The sequence below is a fragment of the Ciconia boyciana genome, chromosome 14 (assembly GCF_034638445.1).
Source record: "Ciconia boyciana chromosome 14, ASM3463844v1, whole genome shotgun sequence".
Classification (NCBI taxonomy): Eukaryota; Metazoa; Chordata; class Aves; order Ciconiiformes; family Ciconiidae; genus Ciconia; species Ciconia boyciana.
Genome location: NC_132947.1, coordinates 15,030,563 through 15,052,845, shown reverse-complemented (window position 1 = coordinate 15,052,845; position 22,283 = coordinate 15,030,563). Strand labels below are relative to the sequence as shown.

Sequence of the window (22,283 nt, the reverse complement as noted above, 5' to 3'; positions counted from 1 at the left end):
GGTTTGAAAAGGTTTCTATTCTAATTTAGCTCAGAACACCGAATACTGGAGGGGAAAAAAAATAATGTAATGATTTAATTCACCACCAAAAGCAACTTGGTGGAGAGAAGCACTCACCGTCATCAAGGCTCTGTGGTAGGAGCTGCAAAGGGATCAAACTAAAGCCTGTAAACAAATACCCTCCAGGCAAGGCCCCTCACCCTGGCCTCGGGCAGCAGCCTTGTGACACCCATACGAGCAGTGCCGGGAGCGGTTTTACCCCCAACGCGGGGAGCTCTGGGGCTGCGGGGCCCAGCCGTGTCCAACAGCAGGTTGCTTCTTGACCAAAGCCCAGACATCTCAGGGCGACCTTCCCTCCCATCCCCGCGCACGCAGCTGGCAGGGCTCATGGAGCGAGGGTGGGACAAGCAAAGAGAAAAGGTAGAGGAGACAGGAGAAACCAGATACTCCTCGCTACCAAGAGACAGAGCTCCGCAGCCCAGGGACGAGGTGTACTTGCAAGAGAAATGAGGCAATGCTGCTGCTGCCTCTTAGCTGAATCAATATATACAGCTGGGCATTAGCAGGAATCTCTTAATAGCACTTAAATTTACCCATCTCTTGGGCTTCATGTTTTAAGATTTTCTTTTTTTTTTTAAATGAAGTCTTATGTCAAATTTAACAAATGTGGGCAAACTGGAATTGCCTTCTTTTCCTATTCACACGTGCCACTGATGCCTAAGATCAATGAAAATGACAATGTGAACTGAAGTCCCCGAGTATCAGAGAAAGCTTCATGCCATCAAGGGATGCCCTAGGCACAGCCCCGGGGATGGAGACTGGGTACCACCTCTGTGCCAGGGGGGAACTCCCCATCAGGTGTGGATGGGGCAGAGGAGTGGGGTCTCTGCAGCGGTCCACGGTTGATGATTTTTGCAATCCTTGGAATGAAAACAGCACAATGCAACAGAAAAGTCTGTCTTCCTTAGCACCTACGTGCTTACGCCTGTTGGACAGTCTGCATTCATTTTAACCCCTTCCCCTCCTCCACAGCTTCCCCCATCCCCAGGCAGATGCAGAGACCCCAACCCAAGGTGCTGGCCCCTGCTGGGGACCAGGGGACCCCCTTCTGATGCCACCGCTCAGTAGGCGCTTGGCCATTCGTTGGATTGGGGAAATTGCCTCTATCAGCGCTATCGTTGCCCCATAAACCACAGCTTTTACGTACACAGGACAGACATGCAATTCATGATATTCACCAACAACATGGATGTCACTCCAGCTCTGAAGTTCGTGCATTAGGAACTCAGCAAAACCCATGCAGACAGTGGTTACCAGTTCAATGGTCACCTTTCCTATCAACCCTCTCATCATTGTAGCAAGGAGATGAGCATGAAAGTGGATGAGCTCCTCTTTTACCATTTTTTTCCCCACTTTTCCAAAAGGAAAAGAAACAAGATGACATGCTAAACGGAGCATCTTACAAGCCTGGAGAGCTGCAGCTATGCTCTGGCGTGGCTCAGAGCAGCGCCCGGGGCTCCCATACCGCGGGCAGCCACGTGCTTTCTGCGGCGTTTCGTACGAGAAGGTGGGACATTTCACACAGAGCAAAAGAGGAAGGAAGAATGTGAAAATTTCACCAAGTGTGTGGTCACTGGGAGGAAGGAATAGGATTGATGAATTTTTCAGCTTTGATGATTTTGGTAAAACCATAAACCACGTGCCTCGTGTTTCAGGAGACTACATCACAAATTAATCGACCGTAGCGCCCAGGGAATTCAGAGGTGGAATTGATTCTTTGATGTCTGAAGTCCCATTTCTGCAACCCACCGGGGATGTCTGACCAGTCCTATTTGTTTTAGAGCCTCTTCTGAAGTCAGTGCTGCTGAAACGCAGCAGCCTGATGCAAACCACTGGTGGCTGCAGCAGACTCTGCATAACATAGTTGTAGGATGCTGGTGGCATCTATGTCTCCAGAGGTCTTCTGGAGCTAAAGATGAGCTTAAACCACACTTGCATCACACCTGTACTTTCTTACGATCATCTGATGATTTCCCATGGTGCAAACTCCGCATCAAAGTGAAGGAAGACGCCACAGCTCAGCAGCAATCTCACCAAGCATACGACTTGCAAGAACAACGATTTCCCCAGCAGCAGGGAGGACCGGTCTCGTGTCGGACACCGGCCTCTCTCAGCACACAGTGCAGGACCGTGCTCCGGTCTCAGCTACCACGTACCAGATATGCTGGTAATGCAGAACTTGCAGCACTGAGATTCTTCTAAAAAATAATCCTGGAAAGAAATTCTCTGGTAGCAATATCATTTCTCTCTCCCTTATATACACACTCTTTGTCCATCTTTGCTATTTTTCTTAGGGACCATCCTTTACCAGGTGTTTGCTCAGTGCCCAGTAGAATCCATTTCAGCTGGGGCCTCAAAACTGTTGGACCACACGTAGTTGCAATAATACCCAACCCCAATTTTTGTGATCTCCTAAGTTTAAACAAAGCCTTGAACCCACATTAGCCACAAAGGAAGCCAGCAGAGCTCGTCTGTCCCCCCTGCTCACACAGAGCTGGGACTCTCCACTGCCATCACTATGCACTTGCCTGCAAAGCAGCCGGGGAGGTTTGCATCCTATGGGCACATCCTTACCACATATGCAAGGGCTGGAGTTTGCATAGCACTTTTACCACCCGCAGCTTCATGGCTTCACACCAGCTGTGAGCTCCGTTTCACTTTTGGACAGAGAAGGGGCATCGCCACATCCAACACGGGAAACCTGCGTCCTGGGGGGCTGCAGAATGGGAGCTCCAGAGCTCAGACCTGCACGAGCAGCACACCACACCCCACCCTTCACCGAAAACACCTCCCGTCCACAGTGGGGAACGAATCCCTCCAGCAGGATATCCAAGTCATCCCCACCTGTGTTTTACAATTCAGAGATAATGAACTAACTGCAACATTAAGCCTAAAATAAAAACTTTGATGCCTTTGCACAAAGAGATCTTGACTTCTCTTTCTAATGCATTTAGCTGCTTTTAAAGCGTCACTTATTGCACTGGAAACAAAACCAAACAAAAAAATGTCCTCATTATTTTATGTGAAAGGAAAAGAGGCGAGCAGGTGGCCTTGACTGCACGAGTCTCTTACCACACTGTTATGTGACTAACCTGAACATTTACACAGGTCTGAGAAATTGTTTGCAATGGGCATGTAGACAGCAGAGCTACCAGATGTTGTTCTCCTAATATTTGCTATATTACATCATTGGATACTGCTTGAAAACCAACCGGTGCCAAGTCTTCAGAGGCCTCAGCTCACTTTCTATGTGTGCATCTGCAGTTCTGGTGAGCTGGCTCTTGGATGTGGCTCGGACTTGGGTGCACAGAAGCCTTTTGCGCGCAGGCTGTGCGTGCAGACGGGCTTTGTGCAAGCCACCTCACACGCCCAAGCGCTATTTAGGCAATTACTGACACACACACAGCATCAGCAGCGAGCACTTTCCTACTGCATCCCATCACGTGCTGTCAGACTTGGGTATAGTCAGAAAAAAAGAAAAACAAGAAAACCCCCAAACTGCAAGTATAAGTTGGCGTTCAGATGAGAAAATAAAAGGTATTTCACCAAAGTCTATTTACTCATGTGCTGACATATGAGGAGGCTACATTTAAAACTTTCTTGGCTCCCTCCACCTCTGGTTAGGGCTGCTGCCCCCCTCCGCGCCGCCCAGTGCCTTCCAGTTTCAGACGTAAGTGCTTTAAGCAATTCGCTGGGGCGAGATGCCGCTTCACTGAGGTGAGTGAAGGGAGGAGGGAGGAGAAGGAGCATGAAGAATTACATCAAGAACCGGCCCCTGGAGACCCGTCTGCGATGCACATCCGCACATCAAGCTGTCAGCAACCAGCATTCAGCCCCACCGGGGTTTACTTGCTCCAGAGGAGGAATTCATTTTGCACTCAACTAATGTAACCCCAAAGTGCTTTAAAACAATATTCCTCTAATAGAGACATTACAACAGCCATTATTTTCCTGTTTAGAGTTAAACTAAGCAAATACAAAGGTAACTTTATTTTAAACAAACTACCATCATCACAAAAAATGGATACCAAATATTCTCCTCCACCATATGGTGAATTTAACTTTATTTTTTTGCTCTTCTTGGAGGAGACACACTCATTGGCAAACACCAGCTTGTGCAGCAACATCATAAAGAAACTGGAAAACACTTCCCTCAAAATCCTCTTGCTTAATGGCAGTTAAGAAAGCTCTGTTTAATAATATATTTCAAGCTCTCCTTGCCCCTACTTTCTAGAAAAGTGTATATTCCAATGACCCACTGAAAAAAAAAAAAAGTTATTTCCAAATTATTCCCAAGTATTACGTTCTTGAAAGTATTCCTAGTTGTCTGTGACTTACCAGTGGGCTTCATTTTTCCTACCCATCCCACCAGCATCTGTAATGATTGGGAGGGGTCTGCGTTTGCTGCGATAGCCGTATAAATCCAAAGTAACTCAGAGGAAGCAAACGGATTTGCTCCACAGGGAGCAAGCCTGATCCTTGTATCCTCCATGCCACGATATTACTTGTTCAGACCATCTCTGACTTCAGTCCTGTTTTACAAAGCCTGGAACTTCCGATCACGCTCAGGATGAGTGCACCTGGCCTGCGCTAGCATTAACAGCACTCTCTTTCATGAGATATACAAGTCATCGAATTACAGAGAGCAAAGAGCTCCGTAGCAGCAGCCAACTTTTGCTGGATTCCCTCAGCAGCTGCAGCCTAACGGGCTTTGAAGTGAGCAGACACATCAGACACACACCAGCTGTCTCTTGCACCTCCAGAGTTACCACAAATCTATTGAGCGATTGAGTGAATTTGTATGTTGAGTCCTCCATGCTCTGAGCTTCCCCAGGCTTCCAAGACAGGCTTCGCATGAGCACATTTGATCTCTTTGGTCAAAAAGGTCTATATGTAACTTTACATGCATCCAGGTGATTTTTAAATGTCAGCTTTGCTAAGCAGCATGAAGATACCTGCTGCTTACAGGCTCACCTTCTCTGAAGCATCCCAAAGCTACCACTGTTACTACTCCAGTGGTTATTTCTTTGCAAGGAAACTCAGAGCCGAGGTGGGCACAGGTTTGCAGGTGGTATGAAACCCCGAGATGGCCGAGCCACTCTGCAGCCCTCTTGCATGAGCAGTCCCAGGGTAAGGGCTCCAAAAGGGCTGCAAGTGTGAGCTCTTCCTCTCCAACAGCCAAGAACGCCAAAGTCGCTTTGCACAAAGCATCTTCCTCTCTCTGCCTCGTCATCTCCCATGGATGCCAGGGGCAGTGCAGATCTCCAGCAGCAAACACCCTGCTGTGCGCTGCCCTAGTTTATAAAGCTCTTCCAGGGTGGAGGCTGCACCGCTGTACCCCCTGTGCTCCCAGCAGGTCTTTTTGGTCCTCAAGAACTTAATTAGACTATGCGCAACACAGAGGAGAAGACGTGAAGACTATTCTCATTTCTCCCACCACCAGGACAGTTGCTCGGTGCTGTTGCCGAGCCTTGTGCTGAATATATCCTTGGAACTGCTGCAGAGCCATGCTCTCTCCTGCAGCCCCAGCAAGATGCCCAGCAGAGGGCACTACATATTGCTGGTGTGAATCACAGCGCTGGTCCTTGGCCCAAGTGGCAACACTGCAGGTCTCAATGCTCCTCTGAAGACAAACTTTTTGATGCTGGGGCACCTTATAGGAGCATGCGCTGGAGTCCCGCCATCCCTGTGCTTGTGCCGTAGGATGCATGCAAATATACCTGAAGGTCCAACAGCTGCTGGAGGCTGCCAAGTACATCCTCTTTAACCTCCAGACCCACTGCAATGCCACCATAGAAGAAAAACAGTGGCCAGGACACCAACACAGCTTTGGCTGGATCTAGTCCCTGAACCCCAATGCAGAGCTGCACCCATTCCACTTCATCCCTAGTTGGAGAGATGGCATTTTTTAGCTGAAACTCAAGTGACTCATGAACACGGCATCCTGCACACGCAGCTCGCTTGGTGCAGAGCATCGCACAGCCGTGCTGCAGCACACCAGGAGCATCAGGCCAGTTTCCCCCAGCCAAGGAGCCAGCCTGGGCACCCTTTAATTCTGTGGCAATGCGGATTAATTGGACACTGCGACAAGAATAGATGTACAGCTATCTTAAGCATTCATCAACCTTATAAAGGTTAATTCATTAGCCTTTCTGCCCCAGAAACAAGTTCTGCCTTCGTTTAGACCTCTACAGACTCACCGGCTCAGAGGAGGTTTCAGAGATGTAACCTGGGCAAATTTTATCAATGAATTCAAATCTTGAGCTAAATCAGAAGGAGGAATGGATTTACCCTAATCCCCTCCAAACATTCATCAGCATCACCTGCCAGCTCAGCAGGATTTAATCTCTTTTTAATCTCTCAAAAAACAGTGGAGTATATGAGGAAGAGGTTGGGAACACAGCAATGGTGGATCTCCCTGGGGGGTTTTTTGGTTTGGTTTTTTTTGTTCTTTTTTTTTTTTTAATAATTCTAGCTGCCAAATCATATTAAGCAGCACTTGGAAATTCATTAAGATCTTTGCTAATATCACTTCTTTCCAGGTAAACAACCAGTTGCCACCGAGACAGCGTGCACACTTCAGAGGAGGGCCCACGCTATTTGGCATAGGAGGAGAGGTGCCCATCCAGCAGCCTCTGCAGGAACACAGGATCTCCATGAAGATGCTCCAGGAGCTCGAATCCCATCGGCTGGCTGGCGCCGAGCACAGGGACTGCACAGGCAGGCTTTGCCCCAGACCGTGGGCAGTGATGGGGCAGAGATGCAGCAAGCCACTTTTTGGTGCTAGCACAGAACCACGCACGTAGCATCCACCAACGCTGCTGCAAACCCAACAGCAGAAACACAGACCCCGGTGCCAAGAAACAAGTTTTGCTGTGCAGGTACCATACTCTATAAACAGCTTAAATCCCAGCCCTGAGTGACTTACGGGGTGTTTTCATGCCTCCCACTAAAACTACCAGCAACAACAGCGATATTGGCTCAGATGGCTGTGGATGTCGTGACCAGTGGCATCCCACCCCCGATGGCTGCTGAGCCAAGGGGACCCCCGGCATAACGTGCCTGACGGCAGCCGAGTCAGCGTGGGGGCGAATCCGATCCAGCACGTTTAGGAGCACCCGGATTAGAGCGTTAGCGTGTGATTCTAGGTTTACATAACACCACCAAACGATTTTGGCAGAAACAATTGGTATTAGCAAGGAAAACGAAGCATCAGGAACAGCCGGCAGAGCAAAGAGACACCTCTCGCAGCAGCCCCCAGGCTAAAAAGAAAATAAATAACAAATGCAACAGAAGCAACACTTGGACAACAGGGAGGAAGAGGGGAAACCTCCGTGAGGGGAAATGAAACCTGAATCGCAGCTGAGATGAGCAGGGAATTAAGCTTTCCTTTTTCACCTCCTTCCCACCCCCGTCAGACTAAGCTTTCTGCTTATTAAGGCACTCCAGTCAAGCCTGCGCCACTTAAACACAGCAAAGGGAAAGCCGTCTCGTGCAGGGCTCCAAGCTGTGAGGTCTGAGCAGCTCCTGCCGAGCCGCCTCCGGCCCCGGGATGCTAATTGCAGAGCTCAGTGACGCCTGGGCAAGGACCCAAGGCACTGATCGCCTTGGCTAGCCAGCCCCGCGGAGCCTGGTTCCGCCGCTGCATCGGGCGAAGCACCGACAGGCATCGCGCTCGGAAGCGTTCAACCACACAAACTTCACATCGTCATTTTTACGCCGATTCAGCCTGGATGTTGCTGGGTTACTAGTATTGGAGGTTGTGTTTACCCCCAAACAAATACAGCAGAAACCCCAAAGAAGGCTGGATCTCCCCCTTGGCCTCTCCAGTGGCTCCGGCTCTGGCCAAAGGGATGAGGCCACCAGTTTCAGGTGGCCCAGCTAGCCCCCGTCCTGCTGTACGTGCCACACTGCCACTGGGAGCAGCCGTGATGTGCACGCCCACGTTCAGAGAGCAGGACGGCAACCACCAGCCCTATTTCGCAGCATCTGAGGACGTCTGGTCCCTCGGCACTCTGGCCTGGTGACCTAGTGATGGAAAGAGCCATAGCAGCTCTTCAGAAACCTCTGGGTCCTGCAGCCTTCCTGCTATAACTGTGCTAAGCAAGGAGGCAGCCTGCTCTCGAGACCTTTTTTTGCCAAGTAGAGGATCCCTTCCAAGCTGGCACCATCCCCATGCTCGTGGCACGATGACAGTGACACAAGCCAAAGCCCCAGATCCAGCAGCACGCTCTTCCTGCCTCTGAGCTACCCAAGATTTCCAAGTCTGAGGGCAAATGGGAAGCTTCATTTGAGCTTCAGAACATGATAAGACAATTCCACAAGACAAGAGGATGTTGAAATCCACATTTCCCAATTAACTTAAAGCAATGCTTTCCTGCAAATGGAAACTGCACCTACGGCTTCACGTGCAGCTCGTGGAGGACAGCTCTGGATAGGAGGACTTAAAATGAATCAAACTTGGTCCAAATCAGAAATAAGTTTCCATTATAACCTTGGATTTCCCCGCTATATAAGCAGTTTGATAATGACTATCACATCTTTACATTTAGATCCTGCCTATATTCCCTGAAATTCAGTACTCAGTCTCCGCTCTGGGAGCTTATAGAGGACCCAACAATTACACTTGAAACGGGGCGTGTTCTTGTCTATCACATAGGTTTAGTGTGCAGCACCTCACATTCAGAAAGTTAGTCCTTAGATACTATCAACATCAAAATGAAAACAGGCTTTGGTCCAGCTGGACACAGCAGGAACATTACAAAGGGACTTAGTGTGATTCCAGCAGAGCCCGCAGGCTCGGAGCAGGGAAGTCGCCTGCGTGGGGTGGCACCGCTGCCACGCAAGGCACGGGAAGGTGCAAGAGTGGGAGCAGCCGATGACAATTTTGTACGAGGCTGCCCTTGTTTCCAGCTCTTCACTAATTTCCTCTCAAACTTGCACACTGTGACCTTTCCAGCCAAAATAACAAAATAAATTAAACCCTGCACTCTGATAGGAATAGTAACACATGCAAGGAAAGGATGCCGGAGCCAGCTCTGGAGCCTGCAATCTGGATCCCTGCTCCTACAGGATGTGTTTCTAAATCTCAGTCAATACCGCATGTTTTCCAAGGAATGAGGCATTTCACATTTTATTAATTCTAACTAAAGCCCTTTTTATTACAAACTTCCTATTTAGCATTTGATTGCAGCCGTCACCACTGAGACTCTCACTGTATCAGAGCAGAAAATCCATGGCTCATAGTTGGTGCAGGCTGTATATTGATATTTTTCTCTCCTGCCATCTCAATCCCAGAAGGTGCTATTGGAATTATTTTAAATACACTTCCAGAGGTCCCTTCCAGCCTCAGCTATTTTATGATTTTAAACATGTATTTGTTTCATTTGCGCTCTCACACAAATTTGGTACCCCACTTCCACAGATGACTGAAGTCACATATTGTTATTCCCACCAGGGTTTGGCCTCCCCCAAAAGAAGGTCACTACATGCCAACCACCTTACTTAAAGGGCTGCAAGCTTATGAAGTTAAAAAGACCATTTCATTAATATTTTTCCCGTTTTCAAAGCCCAACTCTTAAGTGGAAAAACTGATTTAATATAGTTTTCATAAAACCTACACTGTGGTCTGATTTAAATCAAATAGTTAAATACTCCACATGTACCATTTGGCACAGCCACGACAGAACTATCTGGTTTGCAAACAGACAGCCACCCACAATTAATTTGCCACCTTGACACAGAAATGCAGGTTGTCAATTAATTAAAAAACACATGCCACTAGTCTTCAGTTCACTTTATGACTTGAAGCCTTTCCTCCTCGGCAGACTCTTCATCCTAAGTGGGGGGGGGGAATATATAAACCTACCACCTAATAATGAAAACATGACTCTGGTTTTCTTGGCATCTAATAAATGTTGTTCTCTGCTTTAACAGATTTATCAGGTTTAAAACCACCATGTCGCCAACATCCGTCTGGGGTAGAGGAGACCAGACTGTAATTCCAGTGCAGGTTCCTAAATATACACAGATTGAAGCCTGCGCGACCTCACTGTCTGGCTGCAGGGTTAGATCCATGGCGCTTGCTGGAAGGTTTTTCTTCTGCTTTCAAGGGCTGTTTGATCTTCAATCAACAATGCTTATCAGTGGTAAAGTCCGCCAGCCATTCCCAAAAGTTTGATATTTTTAACAGCACATTCTTCTTCTCCTCTGAATGCTATTTAGAGACAAGATAATGCATCAGGGGAAAAGTTGCCTCCCTGGGTTTAACACGGACAAATACAGCAGGACCTGATCAGGAGGAACACATATTTCCCAGCGCTACGACAAGCCCCAGCTTCTGTGGTTCATGTTCCCCCCCTAGTATTGCTGCTTTTTCTTTTTCAGATGACACCCAAACACTTTTTTGTGCCCATTGCACAAGCTGGGACAAACCAAGATAATTCAATTAAGTGTTTCCATACAAAATTTCCTCTAAAGTTTTCATAAATTTAATTTCCATGCTGTCAAAGTTTCTTTAATTTTCACTAAGGACTCCGGGGCACACTGCCCCTCTTCTGACACTAGGGACTAGAAATCTAATTCTCTAAAAATACATCATTCTTCCACAGCAGGCACGCTGTGCTGAGATGGCTCGCCGTATAAAAATCCACTGTTCAAAGAAGCACCCATGAAAAATGAGAAACATGGAATGCATCTAAACAGCTATTTTTTGACAGAGAAAAAGAAATTTACCTTTATTTTAGGGTTCACTAAGTGTAAGCAATAAAACAAAAAGTCTTTTAATTCAGAGCTAGCAAGCAGCACCAGCCAGGAGACCTGAAGCCCACAAACGCCTCTGTGGGCGCAGCAGTGCTGGACTCGGATAAGCCAACCTTCGGATAAGCCAGCCCATGCTGTCCTCCCCCCAGCTGCAGTGCCCCGAAGGTCCCTGGGACTGTGGCTGCATCTTCCCCATGCTGTAAAGGAAAGGTGATGGTAGAGGTGCAATGAAACAGCTCACCGCTGACCCAGAGGTCAGCTTTTGGGGGAGAAAGGAGCTCAGCCTGCACGCTGCTGGGAACGGGACTGGGGTCCACCAGTTCCCCACGCGGACAGCAAGCTGCTGCGAGACCAGCACCACGTGAGGCCAAGCTCTCCGTTACCACCACCTGCCCCATCTCCTCCCCTGCACAGGACCGTCCTTCACATTAAAACTGTTGCATTTGAGGCTTTTCAAATGGCTTAACCGCTCCTAATGAGCTGTACAGCTCTACCACCTTCCCAGGGAGAGGGAGGAGATGCTCAGGGAATAAACCGCTGCGTAAATCAGGCCGGAAAGGTGAAACTCTTTGATAGGTATAAATGTGGAGATCCACGTCTTTGGAAGACAGAAGCCTTTCAGGGTGCTCTGGGCTCTGCTTGCAGCTCTCCAGGTACCTGGGTCTCCTGCAACGGATGCTCAGTGCTCGGGATGGCTCAAATTGTTCATAAAAATAACCCCCAAATACCTGGGGTACCCCAAAATGACCTGCTGCTTCTGGAGATGGAGACCTAGGCCAGTTCACACAGAGGATAAATGGCAGAGCCACAACACAGCCCTCACCTCCCAGCCCTGACCGCAGGCGAGTGCAGGCTCCACCCTGCAAGCAGAAGGAGATGAAGAGAAGACGATGGTTTTCTCTGGAGGGGAGAGGGAGAGGGAGAGGGAGAGGGAGAGGGAGAGGGAGAGGGAGAGGGAGAGGGAGAGGGAGAGGGAGAGGGAGAGCACGGCGTGCAGGCAAACAGCCGGGGAGAAAGGGGACGGAGCCTCCCTGACGAGTCCAGATGAGAATGGAAACTCTGAGTCATCGGTAGGTTTTGTGGGAAGAAAAACCTGCTAATGTGATCCAGCTAATCGGATAAAAAAAAAGCACTCCTCGCCACTGCCAAGGTGGAACAGGATCCACGGGGCACGGGCAGCCCGGTCCCAGGCGAAAATACAACCCGGGTGACAGAGGGGATGGTGAGGTGTCACCAGGGGCGAGGGCGGCACATGCCAGCACGCCTGGTGCTCGCTCCCCCGTCTCTCCCGAGCACCGCGGTGCTGGGGCTGCCCATGTGGAGCGGGGCTGCCCCTGCCCTTCTCTGCAGGGCTGGTGGCTTCAGCCGCCTGGAAGCGAAGGTGCACATCAGGAGTGGGGAGGAGAGGCTCCGGGCAGAGCCACAGCAAGTTTTACCATGCACCCCGCTTGGGAATAGGGCCCCGTATTGACTCCCCCCTTTTCTAGCTCCTGCTGGGTTATGAGATCCTTAGAAACACAGAAAAAAAAAAAAGCAGCACCATGAAAGCAAGAGGCTGGGTCCTTAAACCAACAGAAAAAAAATTAAAATATCTACATTTTAAACATTTGCACAATCCAGCCTCCTGTGTCCAGGCTATAATAAGAGGTCAAGAAACTGCCTCAGACCAAGAGTCACCCGATTTCTGCAGATAAGGTTCCTCAGAAGCCATGTGCGGCAACCAGCATAAACCGATGCTCAAATAATCTTTCCATAATAACAATTACTGGTCCAGGGCCCTAATTTAACACTTACCGAACAGTCACATTCACCACAGAGCTGAACTGAAATCACACAGTCGTCAGGAAGAGATTTAATTATATCTGCAGAGGTCAACCAATCTATGCAAAAGATTACGGCGGAGGAGAGATATTCTGTGGCATAATGCAAAGATTTCGCCTGCAGGCGACGCAGCAGCCAATGCCATTTTTCAAAGAAGAAATGGCATCCATCAGAACAAAACCACCAGAGGGAAACAATGGGGGGGGGGGGGGATACAGATGATTAAAATATTTAAATCTGGTCATATAAGTGCAAAATCAGGCAATGTAACACTGTTTTCAGTCACACACTTTTTTTTTTTTAAAGAATGGCTTGATTAGTGCTTGTTTCAGTAAGTTTTGTTGCAAGATTTCTCCCCCCTGCAGCTGAACTGTGCATCCCCAAATATAAGCTTTAATTATATGGAAACATGTGTGTAAAATCACAAAGGTGGAACATTAGAGCTCAAACCTCCAATTAGGAGTTAATGGTATCAAAGCGGGAATCACACTAACACTTTCCCCTGACTTTAGAAATGCAGAATAAAATATAAAGAAGAGGCAGAGAAGGTGGTGCACAACAGCTTCAGACAGAAGCCTTGCACTCGCTGGATGGAAAATTGTCAAGGAAAACACATTAGCGGCACAATAACTTATTTTTAATGTAGAGCTGTTAGGAAAACACAATTATATGCTTCATTTATACTGAAAGATATAACCCAACTTATGGTAAAAGCATTTAGAGCTCATTTTGTAAAAAAAACGGATGAGCACAAAGGTAATAGGGAAAAATTGTGCACCTAGAGGGGATAACGCTCCCCCACCACAGCACCACGGTCCGTTCGCAGAGTGGAGGAGTCCTCACCTCCTGCTTCTTGCACCCAGCGTCGAGGAGATGCAAAGTGAAGGCAGAATGAAAATAGAGATTTTTCTTTAAATGCTGCAGAAATATCACTAGGAAAGGAGGCGGCAGCACCCATTCTTACAACTAGCAAAAGCAGGGCCCGGAAAGAGCTCGGCAAGGGTTACAGGTGCTCTCCCCACCACCACGGAGCAAGCGGCAGCCATGCACTACACAAGCTATAGGATGTTGCGGTCTGTTACAAGCAAAATACAATTTATCAACAGAATGTTTTCTCCATTATGGATGCACAAACTGATCCTGGCGCCTGTTGCAAGCTCAGATGTATAGAGTAAGTCCAGAGCTGTTCATGGATTTACCCTGTGGTTATGGCGGTGTAACACGCAATAGGCTTTGGACCACTGATTTAGAGGACAACGTTTATAATTTATTTGAAGCATCAGAAATAAATCAGAGAAACTTGCAAAATGTTGATCCTGAATTTTGGTGTCTTGATGCCTCCTCTGCTACAGGGGCTTTCATGGATCAGACCCTTGACAAGGTTATTCAGAAGTGGCCCTAACAAACACGTTGTTATATACAAGTCAGACCGGTCTTCAAAATATCTCCATTGTTCCAAAACCAACCAGCTTAAAGCCTTCCCTCTGCACATATAGAGAGAACTGCAATTTCTATGAATGGATGGACATTCATTATTAAGCTCCCAATCCCTGACTTAAAGCCCAAGGCAAAACGGAGCTTCAAACGTTCTGCTGTGCAACCCATCAAAGATCGCTCTGCAGAACGCCGGATCGTCCCACTGAGTAGCTCAAACACTTTTCAGAGGAAGCCCTTGCCCATATTCAGGGCCTAAAAAAATCCACATTTGCAAATCAACAGGAGCTGCCTGCCAAATGAGAATAAAATGGGCCCCAAATTAAAAATTTGCCTGACTTTGTTCCCCATCCAAAATCCTCCATCTCCAAAGAAAGATTTATGCTACTTCAAAACAGTTGGCTTAGAAAGTAGAAAGGAAGAGAATATATTTTATCTTCCAGAATGGCAAAGCAGTTCTGGAATGACGAAAAAGGGACCGTGTTTATCACTGCAATGTACAATTTATGGTAAAAGTCAAAACAAAACAGAATGTTCCACAGAAATGCATTCGCTACATTGACCCGGGCTCCTACCAGCAGCTCAGATCCCATTTCTGAAGGGTTCTTAAAAGAAGAAGAGAGCATTGGTTGCAGATTAATACTCATCTCATGACTAGCAGATTTTAATTATCCATAATTTATGATGGTGTATTGGTGAAATAGTTTTTGTCAATTTATCAGCCTAACAGGCAAGACACAGGGTGTGTTTGGAGATGCAAAGCCACAGAGCCCTATTAGAAAGATTTCAAACGAGTTTTGATGGTGCTGTTGAATCCTACAGAAATGCTACAGGGTTAACAGGGCTCCCCAGCACGCAGCTCCCATTAACTGCTGGGGATCCCCAAGGACCATGGGCACTCCCAGTGTCACAGCAGTGCGCTTGCTCGGCAAGGATTAGGCATTCCCAGGCTGGGTCCTCCTCCTCATCATCATCATCAATCATTGCCCTAAGTGGAAATTAGGCATCGTGCTAACCAAGTCTGATCATTGATAAACCAGAAGCAACTAAGAAGAATTTATATTTAAATTTCTTTCTGCGGGAAGAATAGAGAGATGTTAATTCACTCCCCGAAGTTGCCCGTAGGGAGAGGGAGCAGGATTATTCCTCGTGCATCACAGCACAGCATCCCTGCATATGCTGGGTGAAAGAGCACGCGGTACTGTGCTCAGGCAGGATTCCTGCCGTATGCCTCCCTTGCAAAAGCAATTTTGCCTGAGCTAGGAATGAAAAACTCCCTTCTGTACTTTGTGGACCCACAGAATTTAAGATCTGGGAAAATCCTTCCATGCTGGTATATCAGACAGCATATTAGATCCTGTTGCTAAAGCTCTGCTAAGAGCAGAATGAGCCCCTGTGTTACTAAACTGCACGGTTTTTTTCCTATGGTTTACTTATTGTGAAGCACAAATGCAAAGGGTCTTCCTAGAGTTTAAGTGGGAAAAATCGCCAAATTTTCTCGAAGCAACTGGGGGAATGTGAAAACATCCCACCACAGACTGACAATCCCCTTAGGTGCAGCAGGAACATACTGCCTCGCCGCCCTAACACCATCACAACACCATGAAGCCCCACTTCCCCAGCAAGGGAGCAGGAGGGGGTCTGCAGCAGCTACCAGCGTCCCAGGAAAAAGGCCAGAGGGGACAGAAAAAAGTGGCTTTAGAACCAGATTTAAGAGAGGAATCCGAAATGAAGGTAGGTGCTCCCTTCAGCAGGGCTCAGGTGGCCAATGACAGAGATGGGTGTCACAGTTTGGACGAGGGCTCCATGCAGAGATGGTACCACTTTCAGCTGAATCCCCCCAGTCCCTCGTAGCCGCTGTGCAGACACAACCTGATGCACAAGTGGTGTTTCTTCTGTGCAGTCCCAACGACGGAGAGGTCCTGGATCCAGCCCACAAGAAGGAGGGGAGGGGCCAGCACCCCAGAGTGGGAAATGCTCGTTGCAGCGTGCCCTTAGGGAGGCTTTTGGGTGGCTCCGGGAAGGTGTCACTCCTTATCGCCCCTGCACCTTGGGCTGAGCCCAGTGAAACCCTAAAAATCCTGCCAAGGAGCATCAGTCCTCCAGGCTGCAAGCAGCAGCTCCCCGGGCACCGGGAAGTTTGGGGTTGGCTCCTCTTCCCACCTGCCATGGCAAGCTGCTCTGCAGGTCACCTGCGATGGGGACCGGCTTACATGGCGAGTCCTTCTTCCCCTGCTCCGATGCCACCAGCATGCCCAACGCATAAAAACTCCTCACCAAATGCAGTTAGCAGAGGGGAAGGCTCCTTCTCACCCTGCCTGCTGGGGCACAAGGGACCCCATTCTCCACCCATGGGTGTCCAGCCCTTCGCTCCCCGCCACTGGTCCCTCCCAGTGGCCAGCCCTTCGAGGGAAAATAGGTATGCTCCAGAAGCGGTTGAAAAAAGGGTGCAAATGCTCCCTTTCTGGGGAGGCCTCGGCTGAACATATGCTCGCGTTTCGTTACCCCTCTAAACATCCCTTGTCCTTTTAAAAATGGAAATGCTGATACCCATTAGGCACCTCTGTCGCTACAAAGAGAAACTGTGGCTTACTGCAGCACGCAGGCGAGATCAGAGACCTCACGGTAACAATATCATGTTCAGTAAGTGCACAAAACAATTACATTAACATTTCAAGATGCTTTGGGCTAAAGCGCATCTCCCCAGCAAGCTTGCTGGCGATGGGCGTGCAGGCAGAGCTCTGCCGTGCTCTCAGCGAGTTATTTATACGCAGTGACACTGCACACTCCTTCCCGGCTTCTCTGCCTCCCCCCTAAATAAATAAATAAACAAAGCAGCCCTCTGGGAGAAAAAAGCCAAACCTGAACAGAACAAGCCCTTTAAATCGAAGGGCTTTAAAGCCCCTCCATAAATTCAGTGAAGCAGGAGGACAGCAAAGAGCCTGTAAGCACTCCTTGCCCAGGTCCTTCCTGGAGCTGGATTTCATCTGGGATACCTGCATGCGATAGTGGAAGAACTTCTGATTTTTCCCCTCCACCCTACCCTAGTCCGTAGCTTTCTAAAGTGGAAATGTTTTGAGGCAGACACTGTCTTGGCCCAGCTGTGGGCCGAGCCACCAGCAGTGGACAGGAGCAATGGGGCTGGGACTGGTGTGAGTTTTTGGAGTTTCCCAGAGGGTCCCATGCGGCTCCAAGGAGGCAGGTGTGCTCAGGCAGCGCTCTCCGTAGCGGGCGCAAGGTAACGGCGTGCCGGTGGCCATCCTCGGCCGTACGCCACCCCACACTGGCTGGAGAAGTTCTCCGAAGCAAAGTCTGCAAAGGCAGCAGGCGATACCACCGCCCGCTCCGCACCGGGCCACGTTTTGATGCTGAAGTTACAACCGTTATACCTGCATTCGGCCAGGGAAACAAAGTCAACCCATTTCATCTCCAGCTTTGTTCCAGCAGCCTCATCCCACAGACAAATGTGCACCGCTGTGCATAAGCAAATGACATTTGACAACTCAGAAAAGAAGAAGAAGAAGAAAAAAAAAGAGCCCTGAATAGCAGAAAAGGGTAAGTCTCTTCATTCTTCCTCCCGCTGCCTTAAGATCCTCCGTAGCAGTGGCAACAGCAGCATCTGGTGGCAGTGGTCAGTACCTGGGGTGCTCCTCGCCAGCGTCCCATCCACCCTGGCCAGCACCGGCGCCGAAAGGCACCCGCAATTCTCCCGGGCTGTGCTCGCTGCAGACCCAGAAGAGGCGATTCCCTCCAGCCCCCCTGTCCGCAGCGCCGGGCGGCAGCAAGGACCCGCGGACCGATTGCGACCGCCTAATCCGGGACTAATCTCAGGGATTCAGGCCACGGATGAGCTGACAACGTGGGGCCCCATGCACCCCAAGGCTCAGGCGGGCGCTGCTGGGGCGATGCCGGCACCGTGCAGACCCGCGGCAAGGGCCTGCAGCACCGCGTGCGCGCCCGCGAGCACCAGCTCCCGCACGGAAAACTGGAAGGCAAACTAAATCATGTTCACATCTGACAACTTCGCGGTAAAATCGAGTTCCTAAAGCCAGCGGGATCTGGGGGTTGCCGCAGTTCCCAGCGGCACACGCTCGCATGATCCCAGACTTTCAGCTTTTGCACACTTTATCAGCTGACGTTTCAGCGGCACGGATGTCCTGCTCCCAGGTGACCCGTCTCTCGTTAGTATTTTAAGAGCATATTTAGCATTTTAAGAGCAACGGCAATGAGAATAAAACAGTTTGAAACTAGCCGTATGTGGATACAAAAGAAATCAATTTAAGTTGTTTCCTTTCAGCATAATCAGGCATCTCAAAATAAATGAGAACTATTAGGCTTGCTACAACTTAATAAAAAGAGATAAATAACCCAAATGGCAGAGAGCAGTTAAACACGTATATTGATACATAAAGATTAATTTGCTGCATCTGGGAAGCCGCGCGGGTTTCCCTCTGCTTGTTTCGAAAGAGTTTGATCCCGAAGTATCACAACAGCGAGCCGAGCCGAGCCGAGGGCATCCTGCGCTGCAGTCCCGACGCAGGAGAACATTGTCGCCCTTTATGAACGCTTTTCAGTGCGGTTACCCGAATCTGGCCCGGGAGGACGCAGCCGGGGTCACGTCTCGGAGCTCCCGGTGGCGATCCTCCCCCCTCCAAACGGGTCTGCTTCCTACGGCTTCGCGGCCGAAACACCAGCGAGGAAGGCGACACTCGCAGAGAACTCTGCCCCTGAAGCACGGCACCGATCCCCTTCACTTCGGCTTCCCTCGGACGAAGGGAATTTCCCGCAGCACCCCCGGCGCTCCCAAACATCCCCCTGCGGAACCCTCTCTCGTTAGCAGAGGAGAGCGCTTCGCCTTGCGGCGGCAGCGAGCGGGGAAGGGCAGGGCAGGGAGCCTTCCTCGCCGTGGGGAGCACAGGTCTTGGGGAGCACAGGCCCCGGGGCTGGGGGCCGCACGCCGCGGGAGCATCAGCGCCGGGGGCGCGCAGGCAGGTGGGTGCCGGAGGCGAGGGGCAGAGCCGGGGCCCCCGCTCGGGAGGTGCCAGCGGCCCCAGCCTCGCCAAGAAGGCGCAAAACAACCCAGCAAACAACAACAGCAAAAGTGCCCCACGACAGCCACAGCAACAAACGCCCCGCGTACACCGCTTCGGGCCAAACGCTCCCGCGGGGAAAACGTGAAAGCGGCCCACCGCTCGAACCGAGCGCGGAAACAAACAGCCCCAAAGCGCCGCGCTCGCCCCAGGGCGTTTCTCTCCCGGCCGCGACGGCTCCCAGCCCGCCCCGCCGAGCAGCGCCCCGCGCCCGCGCTCCTCCCGCCCCGCAGCTCCGCTCGCCCCGCCGGGGAGCGCGGCGGGGCCGGTGCCGGGGCGGCCCGGGGACCCGACGGCTCTGCCCGCGCCGCTTCCAGACCACTTTCAAAATTCCCTCCCGCAGGAGCCGGGCGCCGCCGGCACTTTCCTTCCTCCCCCCGCGGAGAAGTTGCGGGACGCGCCGAGCGAAGCCGCCCGGGCAGCCCCGCCGGGCACCGCCGCCCCCCGCATCCCCCCCGCCCGCCGCCGCCGCCGCCGCCCCGGTACCTTGTTGCAGTGATAATAATCCAGCGGCCCGAGGCAAGTGGGGTCGGCGCCGGGCAGGGAGCCCACGGCGGTGGGGGCGGAGGGGTAAAACCTAACGTCCATGCCGGGGCTGCGGGCGGCGGCAGGCGGGGGCTCCAGCGGGCATGGACCCGGCTGCGGCGGCGGCGGTGCCTCTGGCGCGGGGGGCGGGGAGAGGGCGGGCGGCGGTCCCCGGCCCGCCCCGCTCCGCACCGCCCCGCGCCGGGGCCGCTATTGTTCGCGGCGGGGCCGGGCGGCTCCCCCCGGCGGCCGGGCCGCCCCCGGGCCGCTGCCGGCACCGGCGGGGCTGCGGCACCTCGGGGCGGCGGGGCGGGAGCCCCCCCCCCCCCCCCTCGGGGTGCCTGGAAAGGGAGGAGAGCGGGACGGCACCCCCTGCCCATCCCCAGCCCACCCGGCAGGGGCGGGCGGCAACGGCCCCGGGGGAGCGGCAGAGCGGGGGCGACACCGGTTCCCGCTCCCCGGCGGGGACCCCGCCACGTCGCCTCTGCCCCCGGCCCTCACCGAAACACCGTGCCCGGTTGTGCCCTCCTCCCGACACAGGACGGTGCCGAGCAGCCTTCCCTTCCCCCTGCACAGCCCCTGGTGCCCACCCCCTGAAGGAGGATGCTTTCCGTCATGCTGACCCCCCCTAAATACGACCCCAGCACCGAGACCCCGCTTCTGAAAGGCCTGCGTCTCCCCACGCACGCTCTGCCCGGGAGAGAAACGCCGCCGCTCTCGGCCCGACACCGGTGTTGGCTTCGTGCTCCCCAAGGCACGGAGACCCGCAGCCTCCCACCATCCCAGGCTGCCCAGCTTTCTACACCTCTGCGGCTTTATAGACCCCACTGTTGAAAAGGCAGCACCCATCCACGGCCAACCAACAGCCCTCCCTCCCTGCCGTCCCTCTCCGACTCCCCACGGGCTGGGGCCTGCAGGGCAGACCGACACAGAAAGCCCAAATTTAGCAGCACCCATCCATGGCCAACCAACAGCCCTCCCTCCCTGCCGTCCCTCTCCGACTCCCCACGGGCTGGGGCTTGCGGCGCAGACCGGCACAGAAAGCCCAAATCTAGCGGGTGGGGAGGGAGGATGCTCTGGGTGGACAGGCTGAGCCCTGCCCGGCGGCCCTGGGGCGTGTGGGATTACCCCCTTTCTGCCACGCCACCGCGGGCTCGTTGCTCTCCCGCTCCCTTCTGCACGTCTCACAACAGGCCTCTTAGAAAACCAGCCCAGTGGAAGGGAATATTATATATGGAGCGTTTCTGCAGTATGTTATTCCATTTCCAGATACAGCGAGTTACCACAACCGATCCATATGCTCACAGACAGCTAGGACAGGGCTGATAGAGTCAGTTTGCTGGCAAACCTACGATGGAAACGGCCTTTTTTTTTTAAAAAAAAAAAAAAAACCATCATGACTACGAAGGCACATTTGCAACGTGCACCCTACAGGACTCTCTGTAGCTGGAAAACTGAGCTAAATAAATGCTGAGCTCTTCCACGAGCCTCTTTCATTGCAAGAGTGTGGCCAACTCCTGCCAAATTCGGGAGGGGGGAGGCAGGCTGGGGTTTCGAGGGAATGCCAGCTTTGGGAATCAAGAGATTATGTAAAAATCGTAGCTCTCATTTAAATTAAAACCAAGCTTTTAGCCCTCGTGATGGTGGAAAAAAATGATTTGAGGATAAAAATTGATTTGGGCACAAAAGCTACTTCACATTTATTATTATTTTTCAAACCATGTGATTTTTCTGGAGAATCAGCATTGATCCTTCCATGTTTAGCAGTGAAGCAGGTCAGCTCGCAGGAGTTCTCCATGAGGAGAGCTGCTCCGAGGGCTCCCGGGCAAAGGCATTATAGAGACATATAATATTTTGCATTACGACTTTGAAGATCTGTGTTCAACTGATCTGCGCTCTTCCTGATTTGCACGCATCCAGAAGGGGCTGCTTTTCCTCCCTCCCTGTTTCAGCAAACACTGAACTGACATGTCAAATTATTAGAGCTTCATTATTTTTGTAAAACCCTCCCAAGTAGAGTGACTAGTATATTATGAAGTATAAATAATTAAAACTAAACGCAAGTTGTCAAAATAATGGAACAAAGTGTATTTTATGATGCATTATTCTGGCTTGTTTATCCACAAAATTCAGTAATTAGTAAGCAGCCTCTGAGTCATTAGTACGAATTAGCAAGGTTTTAATTAATAAAGATAATAATACAGTATCATAATTATTATATTTCATAAATTGTGGAGTCATTGCTAGCAGCTTTACAGTTAAGGCTGAACTGGCTTTTTCACTTAAAGCAGGATTTAATTCTGTTGTTTCCTACAAAAATTAACACATTTCGTCACCAAACTTGCAGCGTCTCCCCAGCAGATACAACCCAGTTTCTTTTCAGTGCCTGAGACACCACAACGGTCCCATTCAAACCATTCTAAATGCTCGTCTTTCCCAAACGAAGCACCATTTTCTTAATGCCTCCTCAGATCCCCGGAGCACGAGATTTACAACAATCAGCCCTGTCAAACTTTGCACATTCATCTGCCTTCGTTAGACCTCAAACAGAGACTGATCTGAAAAACCCGTCGTCACAAAGTGTTATTGCTA

The 22,283-nt window shown here is 50.8% G+C and overlaps 1 protein-coding gene across 1 annotated transcript in view; it reads right to left on the bottom strand.

Moving 5' to 3' along the window:
- The window catches only part of TOX2 (TOX high mobility group box family member 2), a 156,730-nt gene extending 136,912 nt beyond the window's left edge, over positions 1-19,818 (bottom strand). The window contains exon 1 of the mRNA XM_072879461.1: positions 19,653-19,818. Within this exon, the coding sequence (XP_072735562.1) occupies positions 19,653-19,754 (102 nt within the window). The 5' untranslated portion in view covers positions 19,755-19,818. The remainder of the gene's footprint in view (positions 1-19,652) is intronic.
- Between the last annotated feature and the right edge of the window lie 2,465 nt (positions 19,819-22,283).